Here is a 20919-nt window from a genome sequence, read left to right on the forward strand (position 1 = left end):
AGGGCGGGAGGCGGGAGGCGGGAGGCGGGAGGCAGGAGGCGGGAGGCGGGAGGCGGTGGGCGGGAGGGAGTTCTGCCCTGGGATAATGCAGCCCGCAGCCCCTTTCTGCCCCAGGCAACGCTGGTTGCTTTATAAAGAAGCAAAGTAAGAGTGTTTGGTTACACAACACAGTAAGAAAAGAAAAACTACAGGGAATACCTTCAAATATGTTTTCCAAATTACTCCCTCTAACTAAGCCACATTCCAAGAGATTAAATGTGCCACAGCTATGCTTGGTATAAAGAGTTTTGACACTCGAACTAGAAATAGATTTTGCTAACCAATGTGCTCGGTCCTTTTGGATGCCTCATCAGTCATCTGCATCACCCCCACCTGACTTGCAGTCATTCATTCCTCCAATCAGTGTGTAGCTGACAAGCTAGGGGATCTGTGGGTCTATGAAGTAGGACTCATTTTGAAACAGTGTCCTATAACCTACAGGGGAGTGGTGTAGAATTACCAAACTGGTAACAAAGTAAGGGGGGAGAAAGCAAGAGGATTGTTAAGTAGCAAAGGCACGTTAGAGCAGCAGGAGATGATTGGGCAAACAGGCATGTTAGAGCTGGGATGGTGTCAAGCGGGTGTCTCAGTTTTCTATCATCGACTAAACCCAGCTGTCTTATTTTTCCACTCAGGTTGATGGATCCTTTGCCATTGTTTTAATAAAGATCAGAGCTGTAAAGTGCCTAAATTATCACAACCTCTATCAATATCGGGTATGATAATGTGAGTTATGTAATGATTTAAAGGGTTTTATTATCCAGAATGTTTAGTAAGTCATCTTTAATAAAGTCACAAGTTAAATTCCTCAATCTTAGGCAGAAACTCATTTGATGTTAATTAATTAATAAGTAATCAACAAATCGCAATTGAATGGATCAAATTCATTCCATAAAGGAAAGAAAATCCCTACTTTAAGAATGAGAAGGAAAAGATGTCAGTCACAGAGACTCATAAAGAGCTCTGATATCGAGAGAAATCATAAAGCATAAAGCTTCCGTATTAAGATCCCTTAAATAATCAATAGTTGATCAAAACTGGACTTCCCATAAAGATACGTTCAAGAAACTCAGTAGAGTTTCAAAACAACATGGAATGGGGATAACGTAAGAAACATGGTGTAAGAGAGTGTTTCCTACTCTAGGAACATTCACTATTTTACACAAACCCAAAAATGTTCAATCTTCATGTTACTTCCTCTCTCTTCTATCAACCAATCAGCTTCAGATGTGCCCATAGGAATCTGTTCACCCCCACCCCGTTTTCTCATAGGAACACAGTATTCATCAGACAGCAACTTCTAAGACTGCCACTATGTATTATCATTCCTAAACTTCTCATAATTCATTCTCATACTCATGTCTACTTTTCCATGTATAACACTACATACCTAGCCTTCTAAATAGCAAGTTTATTCATTAGCTAACAATGGTCTTTTTGGAAGTTGAAACATCTATTCAAGTGAACAGAAAACACTTCTGCACAACAACCATTCATTTGAAAATACAAATGTATTAAAAAGATCAAGATCAAGTTTGAATGCTGAATTTACAATTATTTTGCTCTGTAAACTTTAATATGACAGTGTCTTAGCGAATTCCGCCTAGCACGTTTAAGTGTGATTGCCTAGTGAACCGTTTGCAATAAATTTGTGTTTTAAGTCGCAAGCTTTGGACATTGATTAACATTTTTCTTGATAAAGAGAAGGAAGTGCTTCGTAAATCGGGATGTTGGTACAGAATTTAAGGTCTGGCACAGCAGCAAGGGGCTGAAAAGGATATTGTTTAGAAAATAAATAATAATCATAGATCAAGCATGTGTTACAAAATCACAACACTGTCAGGGTGCCAGGTCTGTAAGAGCAAGACAGTCACAACTGCTGCATTGTACATAAGGAATGAGGTAGACCTGCAGTGTATTCTGAAGCTAGTAGAAATGCATTGTGTTGAAACAGTACCAGGCGTTTGATACAAGAAGCGTTGTCTCAATAATAAGCATACATATAATAGAACAGATGGTATTGCTAGGTAACAGCATCAGGCAAATGGCCTAACAGCATTATGGGAAGACCAGCAGAACATGGTAGACACAATTGGGCATTCAGGACAGCAGAGTGCTGAAAACAGTGAGTCTTATAGAGATTGAGTATTACTAGGTGCGGTTTTTTGGCATGCAGTTGCCCTTGATAAGTAAAGACTTGTGAATGAGTTCGATGACATTTTAGAGGTATCTATCTTCTTCATTAAAACACCCTTTTTCTCTGTACCAATCTCAGTGTTGCACCGTCCCTATCATTACTCCCATCTAGACATTTCAACGCAGGCACAATCCCAATGAGGCTATGGATCTGTATCCTTCATTGGGCATTGTCTGAATGGTTATTTGTGGCAGAAAAGTTGTAAATGAGAGTTATAAGTGCTCAAGTGAAAAACAATCTCCACCATCAAAGTAGTGTTCGCTGTCAGTGCAGCACACAAAATAGTAGCATTGTTCTCTCTGGTCCACAGGGTAATACATCTCTCCAAGTCATTGTAAGCAAATCCTCTTATGTAACAACAAAATACATTCTATAAGTGGTGATCCTTGTCCACTTCAATAAATTGCAGAGAGATTGACTTGGCAGGAATATGGTGTCCATGATGCCATGGTGTTCCAAACAGGCTTATACATACAGCAAAGAGAACAGAGTGATACCTGCACATAGATAAACATTACAAGTGACGCAGATCGAGGCAGAAGATAAAGAACATATATGCCATATTACAATCATAATAGGATATGTAATTATGTTTATAAGGTGCTTACTATGCCTGATGACGTGTGAACGCATTTTGCGGTGAGAAGCACGCTACTCCAGAATCTAAATTTTGAGCTTAATAGTTAGTAAATTAGTAATAATTGTTTTCTTTTTTTACTTGTGCATTAGATGTATTAGTGTTGTGCTCTTGATTTCTTCTGTGTCTAGTAGAGTTCGGAGTCGGGATAGAATGATAGGAATGGATTAGAAATGGGGAAACAGTAAGTTGTTTTTGTAAGTAGCAGTTGTGTGTTCCTTTTAGTTGGGTGAATTGGTTAAAAAGAAGAGGAAGTTTGAGAAGGATGATTTGGAGCTCATAGTAATCAGAAAGACGGGATGAGTCAGAGAAAGGAGGGAACAGACAAAGGCTGAAGGGACTATTTTATTTTATAACAAACCTGCTCATGGTGTAGCTCAGTGTCTGGCTTCGGGACCCAAAGTGCTCTTTTAAAACTTTTACTTTTTTTAGATAAATAAAAGGGGGTCAGGGTGAAGCAACACAAGTAAGAGCACACCAGTGAAAGAGAACAATGTGGCACATGGGGAAGGAAAAAGCAAATGGATGAAATAGAGAAACATGAGTGCAGGTGAAGTCAAAGAACCACATGAAGACAGAGAGCAAAAAAGGGGGAGAAATACACAGGAGGAAGACAGATCAAAAGCACATGCATTCTCATAGATGTTTACACAAGAAGAAAAAAGAAGATCCCTAAGGTGAGCAGTGGCAGCACAGAAGCTTGCCAATCAGAGAGATGACAAGGAGGCTATGCTCCATGGGAGGTACAAACAAAAGACTGACAAGCTGGGTCACAAAAAGTCCTTGAATAAGAATCAGGCAAATGAGTGCCCAAGAACACATGAACTCTTAGATGTTTAATCAGTAAGAAAATAAGCAGATCCCTTAAGGTAAGCAGAAACCAGCCAGAGAGATGGTAAAGAGACTATGATCCAGGGTAAAAGGTGCTGACTCAAGACTGACAATCTGGGTTGCAAAAACCATTGATATGCATTAGACAAATGAGTGACAGTTAATCCAACCAACGGTAAGCAATGGGCAGAATAGAAGCCCCTGTCTATTCTGTGTAAGCCCACAATATGCCTTTGCAACAGAATTTGGATTAACCTAGTATAAAGGTGCTTGGTCTGGCACCTTGACTAAAACTGTTTAAACTGAGAATGTTAAGGGCAAAGGCAAATATTGCCTCAGTGTAGCACAGTCTTCACTTACAGGTCAGACGAATTGTTAAAAAATGAAACTCACATTTTCTCAAAAGTTTCTTTCAAACACATCACTGCTACTAACTTGAAGGCAATTTGGGCTCAATCAAAATTTAATGACACTGATCACCATCTTGTAACAACAAAACTATTACCCATGATGACCTGACAGCTTTAGTTTTCAGATGATCAGTGTAAAAAAGTGAATTAGTTTTTGTGTTGTGTGACTAACCACCTGAAAGAACAATCACAACCCTTTTTACGGTGAACCTTCAAAGTAATTATTTTAACCTGAGCTTAACCCTTCGGTAGCTATGGCACAGAGCAGGCAGGCTGACTTAGGGCTTTGTGTAAAGTATTTATGCAGTACCAAAACAGTAATAAAGTCAAGAGGCAAGACAATAAAAATCCCAACCCAATTAGAAAAGTAGATGACAATTCAAAAGGGGAACGAGTGATATGATTTTTGAAAGTTTTAAGTAGAAGTATGCCCAAAAATGACAAAGCACCAGTGATAGGCAAAGGTCATGGTAGACCAGGCCCTAGGCGCAGTTTGAAGTGGACCACGGCAGAGCACAGGTTGGGTACATCAATCAGGTTCATCATGGTCAAAGATTTTACCTTATGATGTAGACCTTTAAGTTCCAATCCACCACAGGAGTGCATTTCTAAAGCCACACATGACCACAAGCATGGCACTTAGAGACTCACAGGGTGACAGGCAGAGGCCAAGAGCAGGGTGCATTCCTGGTGCAATTTCCTCAGGTCAGCTGGGCAGTTGCAGAAAATACCTTTTGTAACTTGTTGTATTTTTGAAGGAGGTCAGTCTTATCACCCTTGTAGTCCATGTCCTTACCCTGGGTACAAGGGGGAACAGCCCCGTTCTTCAGGCCTCCTCTCAGCTCACAGACAGCAGGTACAATCCTCGTCTGTTTTTTTGCTTAGGTCTAGGACTGTTCTAAAGCGGGTGCCTGGAGGTGCCACATTTATGTCTGGCACTAGCTAGTGGGTGAAATGACTGAACTAACCAAAGGAATAAAAGTTCCAGAAGTCAATCTTAACCTCCCTACTTTGGGCATTTTCAAGATGCTGAAAGACTTCAGCCATACTAAACTTGAGCTCTGAGGATTGGAGGTGATTGTGAGGAGTGTGCTATTGTAATCCTAGTGTCCTCCTACATCTAAAACTAAAATGCAGTTTGGAGCAGCCACTGTTCCCACACTAAAGCAAGAGACGAGTCTGGCAGAACAAGGCAGGCTTTTTAAACAACAAGACAGTGGATATACAAGAATGGGCTTGGAATCCTGTTCCCTTCTTTTTAAGTGTACCCTAGTGTAATATGTGGCTCAGCAGACATAACAAACAGGATTTGACACTGTGCTATAGGAGAAGGCTCACAGCCTCACCCTGCATATTTTGGGAGGTCCGAGGAGACATGTCTGTCAATTCAGGTCAGCCTTCTGTTTGCTTCGGAAGGCATTTCACAACTTTTCACACCTATTCAAATGCTAATCATTGGGAGGTAGACCCATTTCTGAGTTGTACTATTAGTTCTTTTTATTCTCCACTTAGGTTTTCTATGTAGGACAGTTACGCCAGCCACAGTGAAAAATTGCCTTTGGGTGTTTGTCACTGTAAAAACATGTTAATATTACATTTCTACACGTCCTACTTATAAATACTATAACCATTCCTTGGAGTCACTTGTTTCAAAGGGAGGCTTTGACCTGTGAAAATGATTTGACAGGTCGCACTGCAGGTTTTAAACTTGTATATTCAGGTTAGAATGGCAGGCAGGAAGCCATGTTTTCATTGCTGCTGTAATAGATGGCACAATGGGGGTTGCAGTCCATTAGTGCTATTTAACTTTTAGGTCCTAGGTATATTTTGCACCATATATTATGGACTCATGGGCAATCTAAATACACCAATTAGGAGTATGCCAATTCAACCTAGCTAAAAGAGAGATTACAGGCACTTAGATACTGGTGAGCAGGTAGTAAGGTGTACAGAGTTCTAGAACCAGTTCAAATATGGCATACAACAAAAGGTGAACAAATTTGGGGTGGCCAAGCAGAAAAAGTGGATTTTCTACAATCAATTAAAGTGAAAATATTCAAATTCGGTCCTCTTAAAAACCAGTTTTTATTCAGACAAATCTAAAATCTATCCTTGAAATTATTTTCAGGTGTAAGAACATCAAAACTGGGCACGAAAAAGTTTTAAGAGGCATTCACAACCTCTATAGCAAGAAGACTACACAGGTCCTAGTGAACTAGCATTGCCTTTGTAGCATTCATTATTATCATGTGTATCACAAATTATTTCAACACAAACTAGTAAGTCACAGCCTCCACTCCCTTTCTTCCCCTTTAGAGAAGAAAGCCAAAGGAAATCAGGATGAGTGAAGACACTGTGAATTAGTTAAGAAAATTAGAGTAGTGGTGTGTTGCTGAGATGAGATGGAGGAGTTTGGTCTGTGAAGCATTTGTTCTACCCAAACACAGTTTCTGTTGACCAATACAAAAGAAAAACAAAAATGTTGTCAGTAGAAATTTAAAGCATACTATCCAAACTGTATGTAGCAGATGAGTCAGAATTTACATCTAATCCTTTAGACACCTTTGCAAACTTAAAATGTCTCTTTTCCGCCACTTTCTTTAGAACCACTCCATTTCTCCTCACAGATTTATACATTTTGAATTCATGCATTTATTTTGTCTGCATATTGTGCTTGTGTCCTGACATTATTGCTTTAAGGCATTTTAACCACATTTCTATGACTTTAAAAATTATGTTAGCAAGAAAGCAACCAGTGCCCAAAGTGTTTGCAGATCATGGATGTCATTTTGGGGGTTGTCAGGGGTCACATCTGTAACCTCTAACTTGCTCCTTGCTACTACTGGTACTTACTTTGTGACCCCTGGTCTCACAGGAGGCAAACGTGTTGCCCTCTCTGAGGTCAGGTCTCACAAAGCAAGTGCCAGGAGTGGCAGGAAGCAAGCTGACGGCCACAGCAGTGCTCCAACTACTCCCAAATTACATTCATGGTGCAGGTGAGTAGAGGGCATTTCCTGCTTATTTTCGATGCAACTTAAGTTTGCTTCTTTGTATATTATGGTGAACTGACCCACATCTCAAATTATCTTTGCAGTTCCAAAAGGTAGGAGTGGCTTTATGCCTATCACATTTGTCTCACACCTAAACGCTAGTGACACAGTGGATACACATTTCAGTAGCATTTATTTTTCTATATCAAGTCACTCATACATCAATTCTAAACAGAAACCTCAGCCTTGTGGGCTTAAAGCTGTCTGTAGCACCTGCTGGGCATTGAAGTACTGAATTCCTACATAATGTTTGGAAATTTAGTGTTATACAAAATCAGTCACCACAAAATAAAATGTGTCAAATAAATAAGACTTATTTTTAGTACACTATTTAAATGGCAAGTGTTGCCAAGATTGCACAACCCAGAAAATGGCAGGATTGCAAGAACAACCAGATCACTGTTGGTCGGTTTCTCCATGGTGTACTTAGTGCAGCACATAAAGAATATCAGTGCACTCCATTTCGACAAAAGAATCACATGATGGTACATGTGGTGCACTAGTGAGATAAATGCAGAGTACATGGTGTTACACAGTGGATATCACAATAATGCATTCAGTGATTCTGAGATTTTTTTGTGCAGTTTTATGTAGCGCAAACATGACCTGAAGGTATGGGATTGCTTTACATGAGCACCAGTTGCATTATACAGGGACACATTAATCTTTGTAGGCACAGGGTGGTTAAATGATTTGCCTAGTATCACAGGATGTTGAGACAACACTGAGACTAGAATCTAGCTTCTCAACTCCAAAGTGGGCAACTCTGTCCAGTACATCACATTTGCTCCACTGTTTTTATTTTCTTAAGGTCTACACATCTCATGTGCAAGTATTTCCAAACACTACATTATGCATTTTAAATATATATCAGTTAATTCTTCTCAGGTTTCAGTACTCCACTCTAAACCCCATAACTGTTCCTCAAACAACATTCTGGGTAGTTTTTCAGCTCCCATAAACTGTGGACAGTTTCACCTTTCTGATCTCCTTATATAGCCCTGCCTTCCAAATATAATTTGATGAACATGCACCCAACAATGAAGTTATGCAATTGAAAGATCAGCTTTTTTCCGTCACTTGGCCATCTAACACAAAGGGGCCCAATAGGATATCTGGCGGATCGCCACCGCCATGCGGACGGTGGTGGTCAGCCAGACATCCTCACCTGCCTGCGACCCATTTCCCCAACGCCTTATTACTATGGTGGGGGGACCGGGGCAGACAGAAAGACCGTTTATTATGGTGGTGGTGTCTATTAGACACCACCAGCCATATTAGCATGGGCCAAAACATATGCCGTCACGGAAAGGCAGGCGGTCTTCACTTAGGGGGCCCCTGCAGGCCCCCATGGTGAAGACGAGGTGGGGGGTGCACATGGGGGTACCTGTGGTACCCCCCTGCATTTCCATACGCAATAAAGCAGGCACCGCGCGCTGCTTGCTGCTTTGTGTTTGCAAATGCATACATGCATTTTTTGCCTTGTGGCGGGCGGTGCTGAGAGCACCCCCCGCCACAATGTTAAAAATGCAGGATGTGCCCGACACTGTGGCGGGCACATCCTAATGCCCCCAACGGGACCCCCGCCCTTATGGCGGGCGATCCCATTATCCGATAGGATGGCGGGCGGACTAAGTCCGCCCGTCATCCTAATGACCCCAAAGTGTTAATTACCATGAATAATCCGAATTTCCCACCCTCTTAGATTTTTGATTGATGCTGTAGATTCAACAGTTTCTTTTAAATTTATGTCACCACAGTATGTTCACTGTTAATTTACTCACCAATCAAAAATTCTGAATCAATACCAATATCATACAAAACCTCAACATATTCTGGATGTCCAAATATAATCAAGTATTTTTTATGATTGTGTCAATATGTCACAGATTAAGTAATATAAGCCTGTGTACCCATGATGCTTTCCTGGTCTGTAACTTTTAAACTAGCTCTAATGATTATAACATACTAAATTCCTAGTTCAGGCAAGGCCCATCTTCAACAATGAGTACGTGGAATGTTTTTTGCACACCTTGCTCTTTTTACGGCCAAATAAAGCAATGAAGACCAGCATACGGAATGCAAAAAACATTTTTGCTTAGATGACAAGGAAAACAGGGAACAGGAAAATACACTGGCAGAGCACCTCCATTGTAAAAAAACATGTTTCCAATTCTACTACAAAAAAGAGAATTCCAATTGTGAAACAGCTTTTGATTTTTGTTCAGGAAAGGGAACTCAATGTACTGCAATGTCTTTGATTATCCTAATCATTATATGCATTCTCATCTAAATCAATGACCAAAGTCTGCGTTGACATAAGAAATACAAAGGAGGCCCCCTTATCTGTCGTCTTAGGGACAGGGGAGATATGTTGTCAACACAATTTGTCCCTCTAGAATACCACAAAATTGGTAGAGAGTAAAATAATGGTACCCAATTAGGACACAATGTTTAGCAATACCAATCACACAATTGTGTTAGAAGCAAGGGGCTGAAATACAATGTATGAGCCAACTGGTGCAATCAATCTCAAAAGCTTACACAATTAGAGCACTATAGCACACACTTCATCATTTGAATAGAAGAAATTAAAATTAAAAATTAGAGAAACCAGAGAACGGTGTTTCGGAAAAATATATATACACTTTGTGCATTTATTCAAAAGAAAACATTTTATCACAGTGATAACAACTCATTTTTAAAAAATATACATAAAGTATATTGAACATTTCATTAAAACATTAAAAATCACATGAAGTAAACATAGGTTAAAAAGTGCAAAAGGTCAAAAGAACATGGGTCGACGCGGCATTTCGGTTACAGGTTAACAATAGTGAACCTTCTTCAGGACCAAGTTCTGATGGTGGTGGGGATTATCCTATCACTGGTGCTTAAAATTCGGCCTCCCTGCTCCTACTCCATTCAGCGCGTCCTCGGGTCTTTCCCTTTTTATCAGACCCGAGGACGCGCTGAATGGAGTAGGAGCAGGGAGGCCGAATTTTAAGCACCAGTGATAGGATAATCCCCACCAAGATATGAATATCCAATACAAAGACACAAGCCCATTGAAAAGCTCGTGATTACATTTAGATGCCAGTCATTTTAAAATTGGCATAACTGAAGCCCAATATCGGTGGCTCCTACTACCAGAGCAAGACCTATCTAGAAACAAATATAAGAGACTATCACAACGTATGTAGAACCATTAACAGTTCCAGACCGAATATTAAAACCGGTACACAGCATACCAGGAATTATCTGGAACACGCTATTAATATCAGAACTTGGTCTGTGATAAAATGTTTTCTTTTGAATAAATGCACAAAGTGTATATATATTTTTCCGAAACACCGTTCTCTGGTTTCTCTAATTTTTAATTTTAATTTCTTCTATTCAAATGATGAAGTGTGTGCTATAGTGCTCTAATTGTGTAAGCTTTTGAGATTGATTGCACCAGTTGGCTCATACATTGTATTTCAGCCCCTTGCTTCTAACACAATTGTGTGATTGGTATTGCTAAACATTGTGTCCTAATTGGGTACCATTATTTTACTCTCTACCAATTTTGTGGTATTCTAGAGGGACAAATTGTGTTGACAAAGTCTGCGTTGAGGCAGGTAGGCTAGCATCTTCTTTGTGCCCTTTCTCCTTTCTCTTTTGAGGTGATGTTGAATAAAACCATTTTATGGGTGTACAGTTTAATTTAAGCCCCACTTTTAGGATAACATTGCGACAATTCATTATTTTTAAGTTTGTTAGCAATGACTCTATAAACTAGGCAAAAAACAGGAACTGTATCAGGCACCCACATCTTGTATCCCGAGATATGAATATGTTTACAAATTGTTTCTTATTGCCAGTTTAATATCTGAATTGAAGTGACCTAAGCTACTACCTATATCATAACAATAATCCAAAAGTGATGGCAAAGAGAAATATTTTTTAGATGTATATTTTCTAATACATCTGACTGGTCAGAATGACACTTGCTTTCATCCTTCCATCAGGTATCTACGAAAATGCCTGTTTTTAAATTCAGATATTTTGATAATCAAAATGTATTGTTATTTCTTTTTCTCAATTTCACCTGATCGGAACATGTCAGATTTCATCTTGTTCAAGCTTTATAATCAGTCATAGACTCCTTCTACAAATTTGGTTTCATATAAGTAGTTGTTAAATGTTGAAATTTAACAAGCATGTTTACTACAGAATAATATACAAATATAGTCATGGATTTGATATTAATTCTATGGGAAATCACTTTACGTCACGCTGAGGAGAGGAAATCAACAGTGATGAAGACATTGCCTTGGCCATGGCAATACCTGAAAAATGAAGACTGAAAGGTCTAAGGAAACAGGGACAAATATTAGCAATAAGGTGTCCCCCCTCACCTAGGGTCCCTCAAAATGTGGAAGAAAGTTTGACAGCTAGATATTTACGCTGTAACACAGATAACCAAAATGCAGTATATTTTCAAGACAGGACAGGATTTTGGGCACAGGCCTAAAATATCTTTTTTCGGAATTTCTTAAAAATTGTAATCTCAAAATTGCTCCATCAAAAGAAGATGAAAATATTTTTCAGAATAACATCAATATAAACCTAGCAGTTATCTCAATTTATATTCTTTTGTATTTAAAAAAGGCACCCTTATACTAATGATAGTAATGTGTTCTCTGCTATGTGTGCCTTTTGTACCTCTATTTAAAGGGATAACTTAATGCATTGGTTTTCCCAAAAGTGGCATGGGTATTCTTTCAGCTGCGAGCTAACATATTGGATTTGTTAAAACATTGCTCTGTTAAGTTTTAATTAAGGTTTAAAATCATAACAATTTTCAAAACTCTAATAAAATATTTGTTTTTGGGAAAATAGTCAAATTGCTATAGAAACAAATTGACAACAAATATGCAACATAAGCATCTAAAACAGGTAATTGATGAAAAATATAAAAATAATCACCTGGCTAAATGTAGAAAACTCAGATTTTCCGATTAAAGCATTGGGTAAGTATAAAACTGTATCAAGATTTCCTAGTTTTTTTTTCTGTGCTATCCATCCAATGTGTTTGCACACTTCTCTACTGTTTCCAAAACTAGGCCCAATACTTAGACCTTTTGTTTCATTAAGTTCAACTCCGAAGTGTAAACAAATTAGGTTAAACGTTTAATCCAATTTCAAATTTCTAGGAATACGTATCTTTTACAAACATTAATATAATTTCTGAATGCAGAGAAACTGCCACTGAAGAGGTATTTGAGCATTTTTAAATCCACTGTTTGGAATGGATTGCTTGGTGGACCCAGCCATATAGGACAATGACCCACAGTTCAACTCAGTAATCATGGCATTGTTTCACCTCTTTAAAACCCTTGAGTGACTACTCCATTTTCTAAGACTCAATCCATTGTGCTGGTTCTCTTGGTTTGATTAAGGAAATACAATGCATATTGATACACTTGATTACCTTCTAAGCTTTTGCCAGAGACTTTAGAACTTTGTTGTAAGACCTTTTTTGATGTGTATCAATGGGACCAAGTAAATCCTGTACCGCAAGCAATCACAGGCCACCAGCCTGCCAATTAATCTCAGTCAAGCCCATTCCGTACTGCATACCACCCTCCCTATGGAATCACAGCATCATTCTTTCAAAAGTGTTTATGTTATTTTTGTAAGTACCACTGCTGAGATCTGTAACTTTCATTAAGATTCTGTGACACCAATATGCCTAGCCACAGAATTAGGTCTGCCTCATCAGTCAAACAAAGCAGCAGTACAATGAAGGTCCTTTAATAGAGGTAATCTGCTATGCAAATATAGCATTATAAATTACATTTACATACAATGTTTTCATATAACAAGGTAAACACATTACAAAGTAGATTATGGCACACTGCTTCAAGCATTGCTAAAGACAAGGAACAACCTAAATTGTTATGAGCTACATCATTTCTCTAATTTTATTATTCATGCAATGCCATTAATTATAGTAGGCAGAACATGATTATATGTTTAAACATGTTTTAGAATTTTTAGCAAAGATGCACAGCTTAATTTAAGAACATAATTTCTTGTTGTGAGTTTTCTGTGGGGTGTGTCTACACATAGGAGAAATCCTAGGGGCAACATGGGCTGTTCATGAATATCTGTTATTATCTTTCAGAAGGTTTGCATCTTGGGTAAGCTGACAAGTTACACTAGGACATATTCCCATATGCACTTTAGTTTCGTGTTTATAAGCAACCTCTGGGTACACAGCATCATATGCAATTGGGTGTTCTAGTATAATGATGTTTTAAATATATTATATTGTCAATAGGTAAGCCGAATGACTGCTATAAGACTTGAGGTTACCTTTAAATATACAAAGTTCTTAAATTCAGAAGTGCCACTCATAAGCATTTTACCAGCTTAATCTCTCGAGATGAAACACATTGCTGCATTTTTTAAAGGTGCAATCTTTTTGGGAACTACACCCGGTTACAGACACTCGCTTGAGTGGTTTTAGTTACTGTGTGCACAGTATTCAGCATTCTCCTTTCTTTGATAACACTGCCAACCATTTGCCTTGCTACTATTGGGAAAACTATTGTGAAAACACTCATGATGATAACGTTTGTCTTTTATTTTTCTAGGTCAAGGATTTTTATAATTTCCGGCAGCTTTAATGTTTTGGGTATCAAAATTCAGCTCTTTACTACTCGTGCTTGTTCAGTAATAATTCAGTTCATTCTTTTTTGCTAAATATCAGCGGCATCTTAGTTTTTTGGACCATTTAACCATATTATTTTCATACTGGCTGACTGGAACTTGCAGCCTGTCTTTATGAACAAAGCTTAGATTCTCTGTCTTGTGAGCTGCAATGATCTAAGGACCAGATGTACAAAGCAGTTTTCAAGCAGCAAATTGCCCGATTTGCAGAATCAGGCAATTTGCAACTCCAAAAAAGATTTTTCAAATGTACAAAATGCAAAATGCCATTCAGTAACTTGTTATTGAATCACATTTTGTATTTCCATTTAGTATTTGGTAGGAGTGTGTTTAGGGTGTCCCTTCCAAATCCCAAAATGTGAAGGTATGTATTACTGTTGGTAAAAAAAAAGTAATAGTTTCTCAACTGCTTAAAACTGATGGTAACCCATTCACAAAGAGAAAGGGGTCCCCAAAGGACCACTTCCCTTTGAGAATGTAAATATAAACATTTTTAAGAGCAGAGACCATTTCCTACTTCTAAAAAATACGATTTCAAGGTTTCATGTTTTTCTTTTTAAATGCATCTCATTTGTCTTTAAGGAAAAAGGCCTGACAAACATTACTTTAATTAAAAAGCAATTGCAGATATGGTGGTTGGCTGGCCTCAACAGGCCACCATCCCTGTGATGGCTGTGATTCCTGATGGATCGCAACCAGTGACCTACCTCATTATTATTCATGAAGTAGGTTGATTTGCGACCCACAAGGAATCCCTAAATGAAAGTCATTGAGTTTCTTACATTAGGAATACTAATTTCCTAATTGTCATTCAGAGAGAATCGCATTTAGGAAATCGGTATTCCCAATGTTTGTACATCTGGCCCCAAGTCATATGCAAGGCTACAATACAAGTCGAATGATTTGAGGCACTGATATTGGCATAATTTGAAAAAAAAGTCAATTTGATTATTCTCATTTAAAAATAACAGAATTAATCAACATGAAAAATACAAGAATATGGAGATGCCTTTGTTTTTTTTTATTATCCATACAATCTCTTCACATTCCTTGAGAACTGTATGTGCCTTAATCATGTTTGCCACTGAATTATCATATTACATTCATCAGTTAAGCCATATGACCGGCATGTCTTTATTTGTGTCTACTAAAAGCCATGTTTATTAATTTTCACATTTACTGTACATAACATACGCCAACTATTATCACCAGTATGACCAAAATACAGTCAGGTAATGATGATTATTATGAAACCAACGAACCAGCTCAGATTTTCTAAATGCCTGAGCTCACTTTAATTCAACAAGTCATTTATATTATGCATATTTACCTTCGTTGTTTTTGATTGTGAAATTAGGATTGTTGGCCATTTCAGGAAGAAGACTGTAGAAAAAATAATGGCCGTTCTTGGGATCATCTTTGTCAATAGCACTTACTGTCTGGATTATCTACAATATAAAATGCAATTTGTAAAATTAATTTGAGATATATGTTTAATAAAAAGAGACCAATCATATGTGGTTATTCCAGATGTCCACTCGGTTTAACCCAAACCTGTAAATGTATTTATTTAAGAAAGGTGTGACCAGGAGCGGCCCATGCAAGCAAGAGCGGAGAGGTAGAGCGTGATGGGGAGACTCGACAGACGATGACTCGAAGTTGTTTGTAGTGTCCCCTCCTAACCAACCCACCACTCTTACCTGCAAGGAGCGCTCCTGGGTGTGACACCGAATCAGCATAAAAGGAATTTAAAAGTAATTGGTGACCACAGACCAGTTTACAAAACTTTGTCAATTAAAAAAGCACACACACACATGTAGCATACATTTACATTACTCATTTAAAAGAGATTTGATAGAAACTATCGAAAATATATACATTTAAATTTTCAAACATACCAGCTAAGATTGTTAAATAAGTGATAATGTTTTTTTCAGTTTTCGCTGCATACTGTCATATGAAAGGGCATAGCATGTAACTAGCACACATGTGTTCAAGAAGTCTGCATTTGCTAGTCTTTAAATTGTTCTATTCGAATAGCAATAAATATTAGTAAATCTCATTCTTATAAGTGTTGCAGTTTTACAGTTTTTAACAGTTACATCTTATTACAGCGCAGACAGCACTGAGAATGAGTAACTAAGCTACAGAAAAAAATACATTCTGTCATAACTGAATTATCCACTGGCAGTTTAATCACCTCTTTTTGAATATGAGGAATGCAAAACAGGATACATGCTTCAAACGTCTAGAAAGATTATGTTCCCATGGCTAACAGAAAGTTTTAAATTTAGATATAATGCTGACTTTATAGGTCAAGCACCCTTCCTTCAACATTGAATAGTTTAAAATGATAAAGAGTTGGCTGAACAGTGCAGCACAAGTGAAAGGAAGGATTCAAGCTCAAACATTGACCTTTTTGCAACGACATGGGTGGATTAGCTTTGCTTCAGCAACTGTACTTTGGCTAAGATATCTTTTGAACATGCACAGCGAGGGACTGTAAAAAGAGATCTGTTCAAATTAGCGAATTGAGCAACGGAGACTGTGACTTAAATCTGAACCTGGTGAATTTGAATCCAACCTCATTTTGATGTGGGCTCTTTATACAAAGCGGATTCGTGCACTAGAATGTGCTCCAAGGGGTTAAGAAAGTGACCGCCTCTGGAAATTCACAGAAATATTCTTTTGTATGTGTCGCGGTATATTGCCGAGTGAGCTGCACGATTAACTTCTAATTGTACGGGTTAAAAGGGAATATAATCTTTCTTTCAGTCTACAATGCTTTCAGAATGTAAAAGGTGACTTATCTTCAACAATTGCCACAAGAAAAAAAATGGCATATGTTCCAAGAGTACAAGTGCAGGATTGTATTTTTGGCTTCAGAATCAGGTATTAGCAAATGTAGGCTTCCATTAAAAAGCACCATGTTACTAAAATGTCTTGTTTTTCTAAATCTCCCATCAGATAACAATGATAATAGGTGAGTACTATCACTCTATTTAGGCCACTGTGTGACAAATGCATTTGAAAGAGCTGGGACATGACATGTGGGTTGGGCACAACTAAAATCTTATTTCATTTCTTTAAAAATGTTGTCAAAAGCAAATTACAACCTTTCAGTAGTCATAGTAAGCACATTTCAACGTAGTTGTTCAATTATATCAATATCAATTGTTCAAAATATGTATTTACTTGTCCAGGCCGTCCATTTTCACATAAAAAAGCTTCATATTCTGATGCAAACTCAGGTGCGTTGTCATTCACATCCAACACTTTGATTGCAACAACTGCGCCGGCGATTTGACTGTGATTTCCTAAATTAAATAAAAAAGCGATTTATTAATTAGGCACAAATGTATTCTTCCAGCTTTCACTAGATGTGGGAAATGATTGCACATATGACATTTGGAAAGTGATATTTTGCAAAACATTTTTAATAATATATTAGAAAGCATATGTTATTGTATAGTGCTGTGCGTTAATCACATTTGAGAGGAGCTGCATAGGTCAGGTATTTAAAATTCAAAGTTGAGCTTGAGGAACATAGGAATCTACATCTTAAGTTTTCATTTGTAGTTTTTTTGGGGGATGTGGAAACAATCGCACATCTCTTAAGGACCAGAGTCTTTGTCCTACCAAAGTAATCCTTCTAAAACAATCGAAGACCCTCCAAACCAATGTTTGATTGTTCATCAAGTGGAATCTGGAATGAGTGGAATCTTGCACTGTTGCACCAAAGGGGACAGCAAAGTATATTAAGAGCATAAAGGTAACATAAAAATAGAAACCTCCGTTCAGAGTGATTCAACATTTTTGTTTCGTGGTGAAAGTACGATGTTTCACGTTTAAGATGAGAACGTGCTGTGCAATACTAACATATCATGGTAGAGTGAGTGAGTTTATGAGAATCAGCTATAAAATTCAAGTACACAAGCACATCATTCTATAATACTTTGCACTTCTCGAGGCAGATATACAACCTGTCTAGTCTCAAAACAATTTGTATACAGTAAAAAGCAATTGTTTATATTGTGAAAGCTAAAAACTAGTCTGTGCAAGAGAGTAATCAGTGTATGAGAGTCAATATTTCAAAACAAAGCCCCCCTAATTCCTCTGCATGGTGGTAGGTTGATCATCATTCAAAATGCTTATCTTTAAAGATTCAGTTTTTGTGTACAAACTTACTACATCCTTTCTTCATGGTGCAAGAGCAATCATGGCATACTTTTAGCAGCAGTGGCCATCCTTACCATGTTGTTTCCATTTTCTCTTTGTCATGGTTCTCATTAAGGTGCCCTTTGATATATCCTGCTCACCTTCACTCATTGTGTTTCTGGAGGCTCATTTTGTAATGCCCAATGCATGCCACTCCTTCTAATTATCATTAAACATCATTTGACCAAAAATTGATTTCACATGTTCAGAAAGATAATCGCATCAGACCTGGAAGATGGGTGGAAATATTGAATGCATGTGTGCATGAAGAGACAAGGGATTTGGGAACACTTGATATGGGTAAATGGCAGACTTGGAGACATACAGAGTAGGTATAGTGGTGAACAATGATTGATATACTTGACCATGTGGCTGTAAATACCTGGATACCCATTCAATACTGTGCCTGGGGATATATGACGTTACAACGCATACTTTTACAACGCAACATCCATTACAACGCATTCCATTACAACGCATGCCATTACAACAATTTTTTTTTAAACTACCTTTACAATGCATACTACCTTTACAACGCATACCATTACAATGCATACCATTACATTGCATGTATGGTAAGTATTGGATAGTGTAGGGGTAAAAATTACTATTCTAACTCCGGCGGGGGTGCAACAGTAGGGTAAGTGTTGGATAGTGTAGGGGTAAAAATTAATATTCTAACTCCAGGGGTTGCAACAGTAGGGTAAGTGTTGGATAGTGCATGGGTAAACATTACTATTCTAACTCCAGGGGGTGCAACGGTAGGGTAAGTGTTGGATAGTGTAAGGGTACTATGCGTTGTAATGGTATGTATTGTAATGGTATGCGTTGTAATGACTGCGTTGTAATGCCATTCGTTGTAGTGGTATGCGTTGTAGTGTCATGCGTTGTAATGGTTGCGTTGTAATGGCGTGCGTTGTAATGGATGTTGCGTTGTAAAAGTTTTGTTGTAATGGTAGTGCGTTGTAAAGGTTGTTTCCCATCCCTGGAGTTGGATAATGCACATGGTTTAACACTTCTGATAGTGAATGTGAAAGGTGTCCAGGTTCTGGTACCTTTTCTCAAGAGGCTTCTTAAATCTCCAACGGTTTACTGATCTATCTACAATTATTTGTCCCACAGAATCTGATAGGGACTTGCATTGAGGTTGAAAGCAGCACTTTTGTGGAGCTCATCATAATGCTCCACTTCACTTTTATATGGTTCCTACAAATCAATTCTGCATTTTTATTCATTGTATTGTATTGTATTCCATCAAAGTTTCAGTACACAGCAAGGACCACCCGAAGAGGTAGTGGTCCCTGGCTAAAGGTTCTTATTTTTTATTTAATTTGGGTGATATATTAAAGAATGCATGGTGTAGATTTAGGACAGTAATACTTTTTGCCTTGATCAACCCATGTGTTACTGATGCTGGTGGTCACCAGCTCTAAAACTGTGCTGATTAGTATCATTCTATTTGGCAAAGACAACCTACCACTAAGTCCCTAATACATGGTAGGGCATATAGGCTTAGAGGCCCGATGGATTTAATGCACTGAAGAGTGCACCGCTGTGCTTTCTGGTGTACTTTTAAAGCCATCCATGCCTTGTTGGGTTACACAGACACACACCAAGGAGAGATTTTCTCAATTTAAATTTTTGGGAGAACAGTATATTCTGAGGCAAAAATACGCCGTACTGCACAGGAAGTGGTCATAGCACAGGTAGGTAACTTTACCAAATGCTACTGGACTTGTCATGGACTGTGCAAGTGTATTGTGGGGGTTTGAGTCCTAGCCCCCACGTGGAAATCCAGAGCCAGTGCTAGGGGACAATTGTCTTCCCAAAGGAGCCAAAAATCTGCTGGATACCTCATCGGAAACAACACAAACCAGTGTGAGTTGACGTGATGCCTCACAAAGCTTCACCCCTCAGCTGCCAGGTCTAACAGAACTAAAGCAAAATGAAGAAAAGCTTTGCAAAGCCTTTCTGCAACGCTTCAACAGAAGTGATGCTAGTCACGTGAAGATGCATAAAACCTTGCTGCATGGCTTAATTGAAACCGGTGTAGTGCGACGCAACACAATGCAGGCACCGTAGACCTCACAGCTTCTCCGAACTGACACCAAATGACGCGAAGCCTCGCAAATTAATGCCACGCATGCTGCACACCAAAGACATGAGGGACAATACTCAGCAGTCCTAGCTTTGTCCTGTGCCCGGCCTGAGCTCCATCATGGTTGAATGAATGAATGAATGAAAGTATTTATAGAGCGCACGGTGGCCAAACGGCTTCCTGGCGCTGAGAGCTCTAGTGAACAGAACAGACAGGGCCGAGGAGGTTAGCAGGGGTAGGCCTGGGCAAACAGGAATGTTTTAAGCGCTTTACGGAAGTGTGAGAAGATGGGGATAGAACGCATAGAGAGAGGAAGGGAGTTCCAAAACCGGGGCGCAAGGACAGAGAATCTAGTTCCGCTTGTGCGAGTTTTACGGAAACGGGGAACAGTGAGGAGGGCAGAGGAGAGTGTGAACAGGGGTGGGGGTAGAAATCAGAGAGTTGATGAACGCCGGCGCAGAGCGATCAACAGCCTGGAAGACAAGGCACCCTAGTTTGAACAGGGATCTCTGCAGGATAGATAACCAGTGGAGAGATTTGAGGACAGGAGTGATATGGTGAGTTTTGGGGAAATAGAAGATGAGACGGGCAGCCTGATTTTGGAGTGCTTGAAGACGGCGAGTTTCGTAGGCAGGGAACCTACGAACAAGCTGTTTCCATAATCAAGGCGGGAAGTGATGAGGGCAGAAATGATCATTTTAAGAGAGTCAAGGGAGAAG

At 38.8% G+C, this 20919-nt stretch overlaps 1 protein-coding gene across 1 annotated transcript in view; it reads right to left on the reverse strand.

Annotated features, from left to right (window-relative positions):
• Positions 1–20919, reverse strand: part of CDH8 (cadherin 8) — an 812369-nt gene that overhangs the window by 99902 nt on the left and 691548 nt on the right. Inside the window, exons 8-9 of the mRNA XM_086947716.1 lie at positions 17080–17201; positions 15215–15332 (exon numbers count right to left, since the gene is read on the reverse strand). Of these exons, the coding sequence (XP_086803842.1) occupies positions 15215–15332; positions 17080–17201 (240 nt within the window). The remainder of the gene's footprint in view (positions 1–15214; positions 15333–17079; positions 17202–20919) is intronic.

The sequence above is a fragment of the Lissotriton vulgaris genome, chromosome 12, assembly GCF_964263255.1.
Source record: "Lissotriton vulgaris chromosome 12, aLisVul1.2, whole genome shotgun sequence".
NCBI lineage: Eukaryota > Metazoa > Chordata > Amphibia > Caudata > Salamandridae > Lissotriton > Lissotriton vulgaris.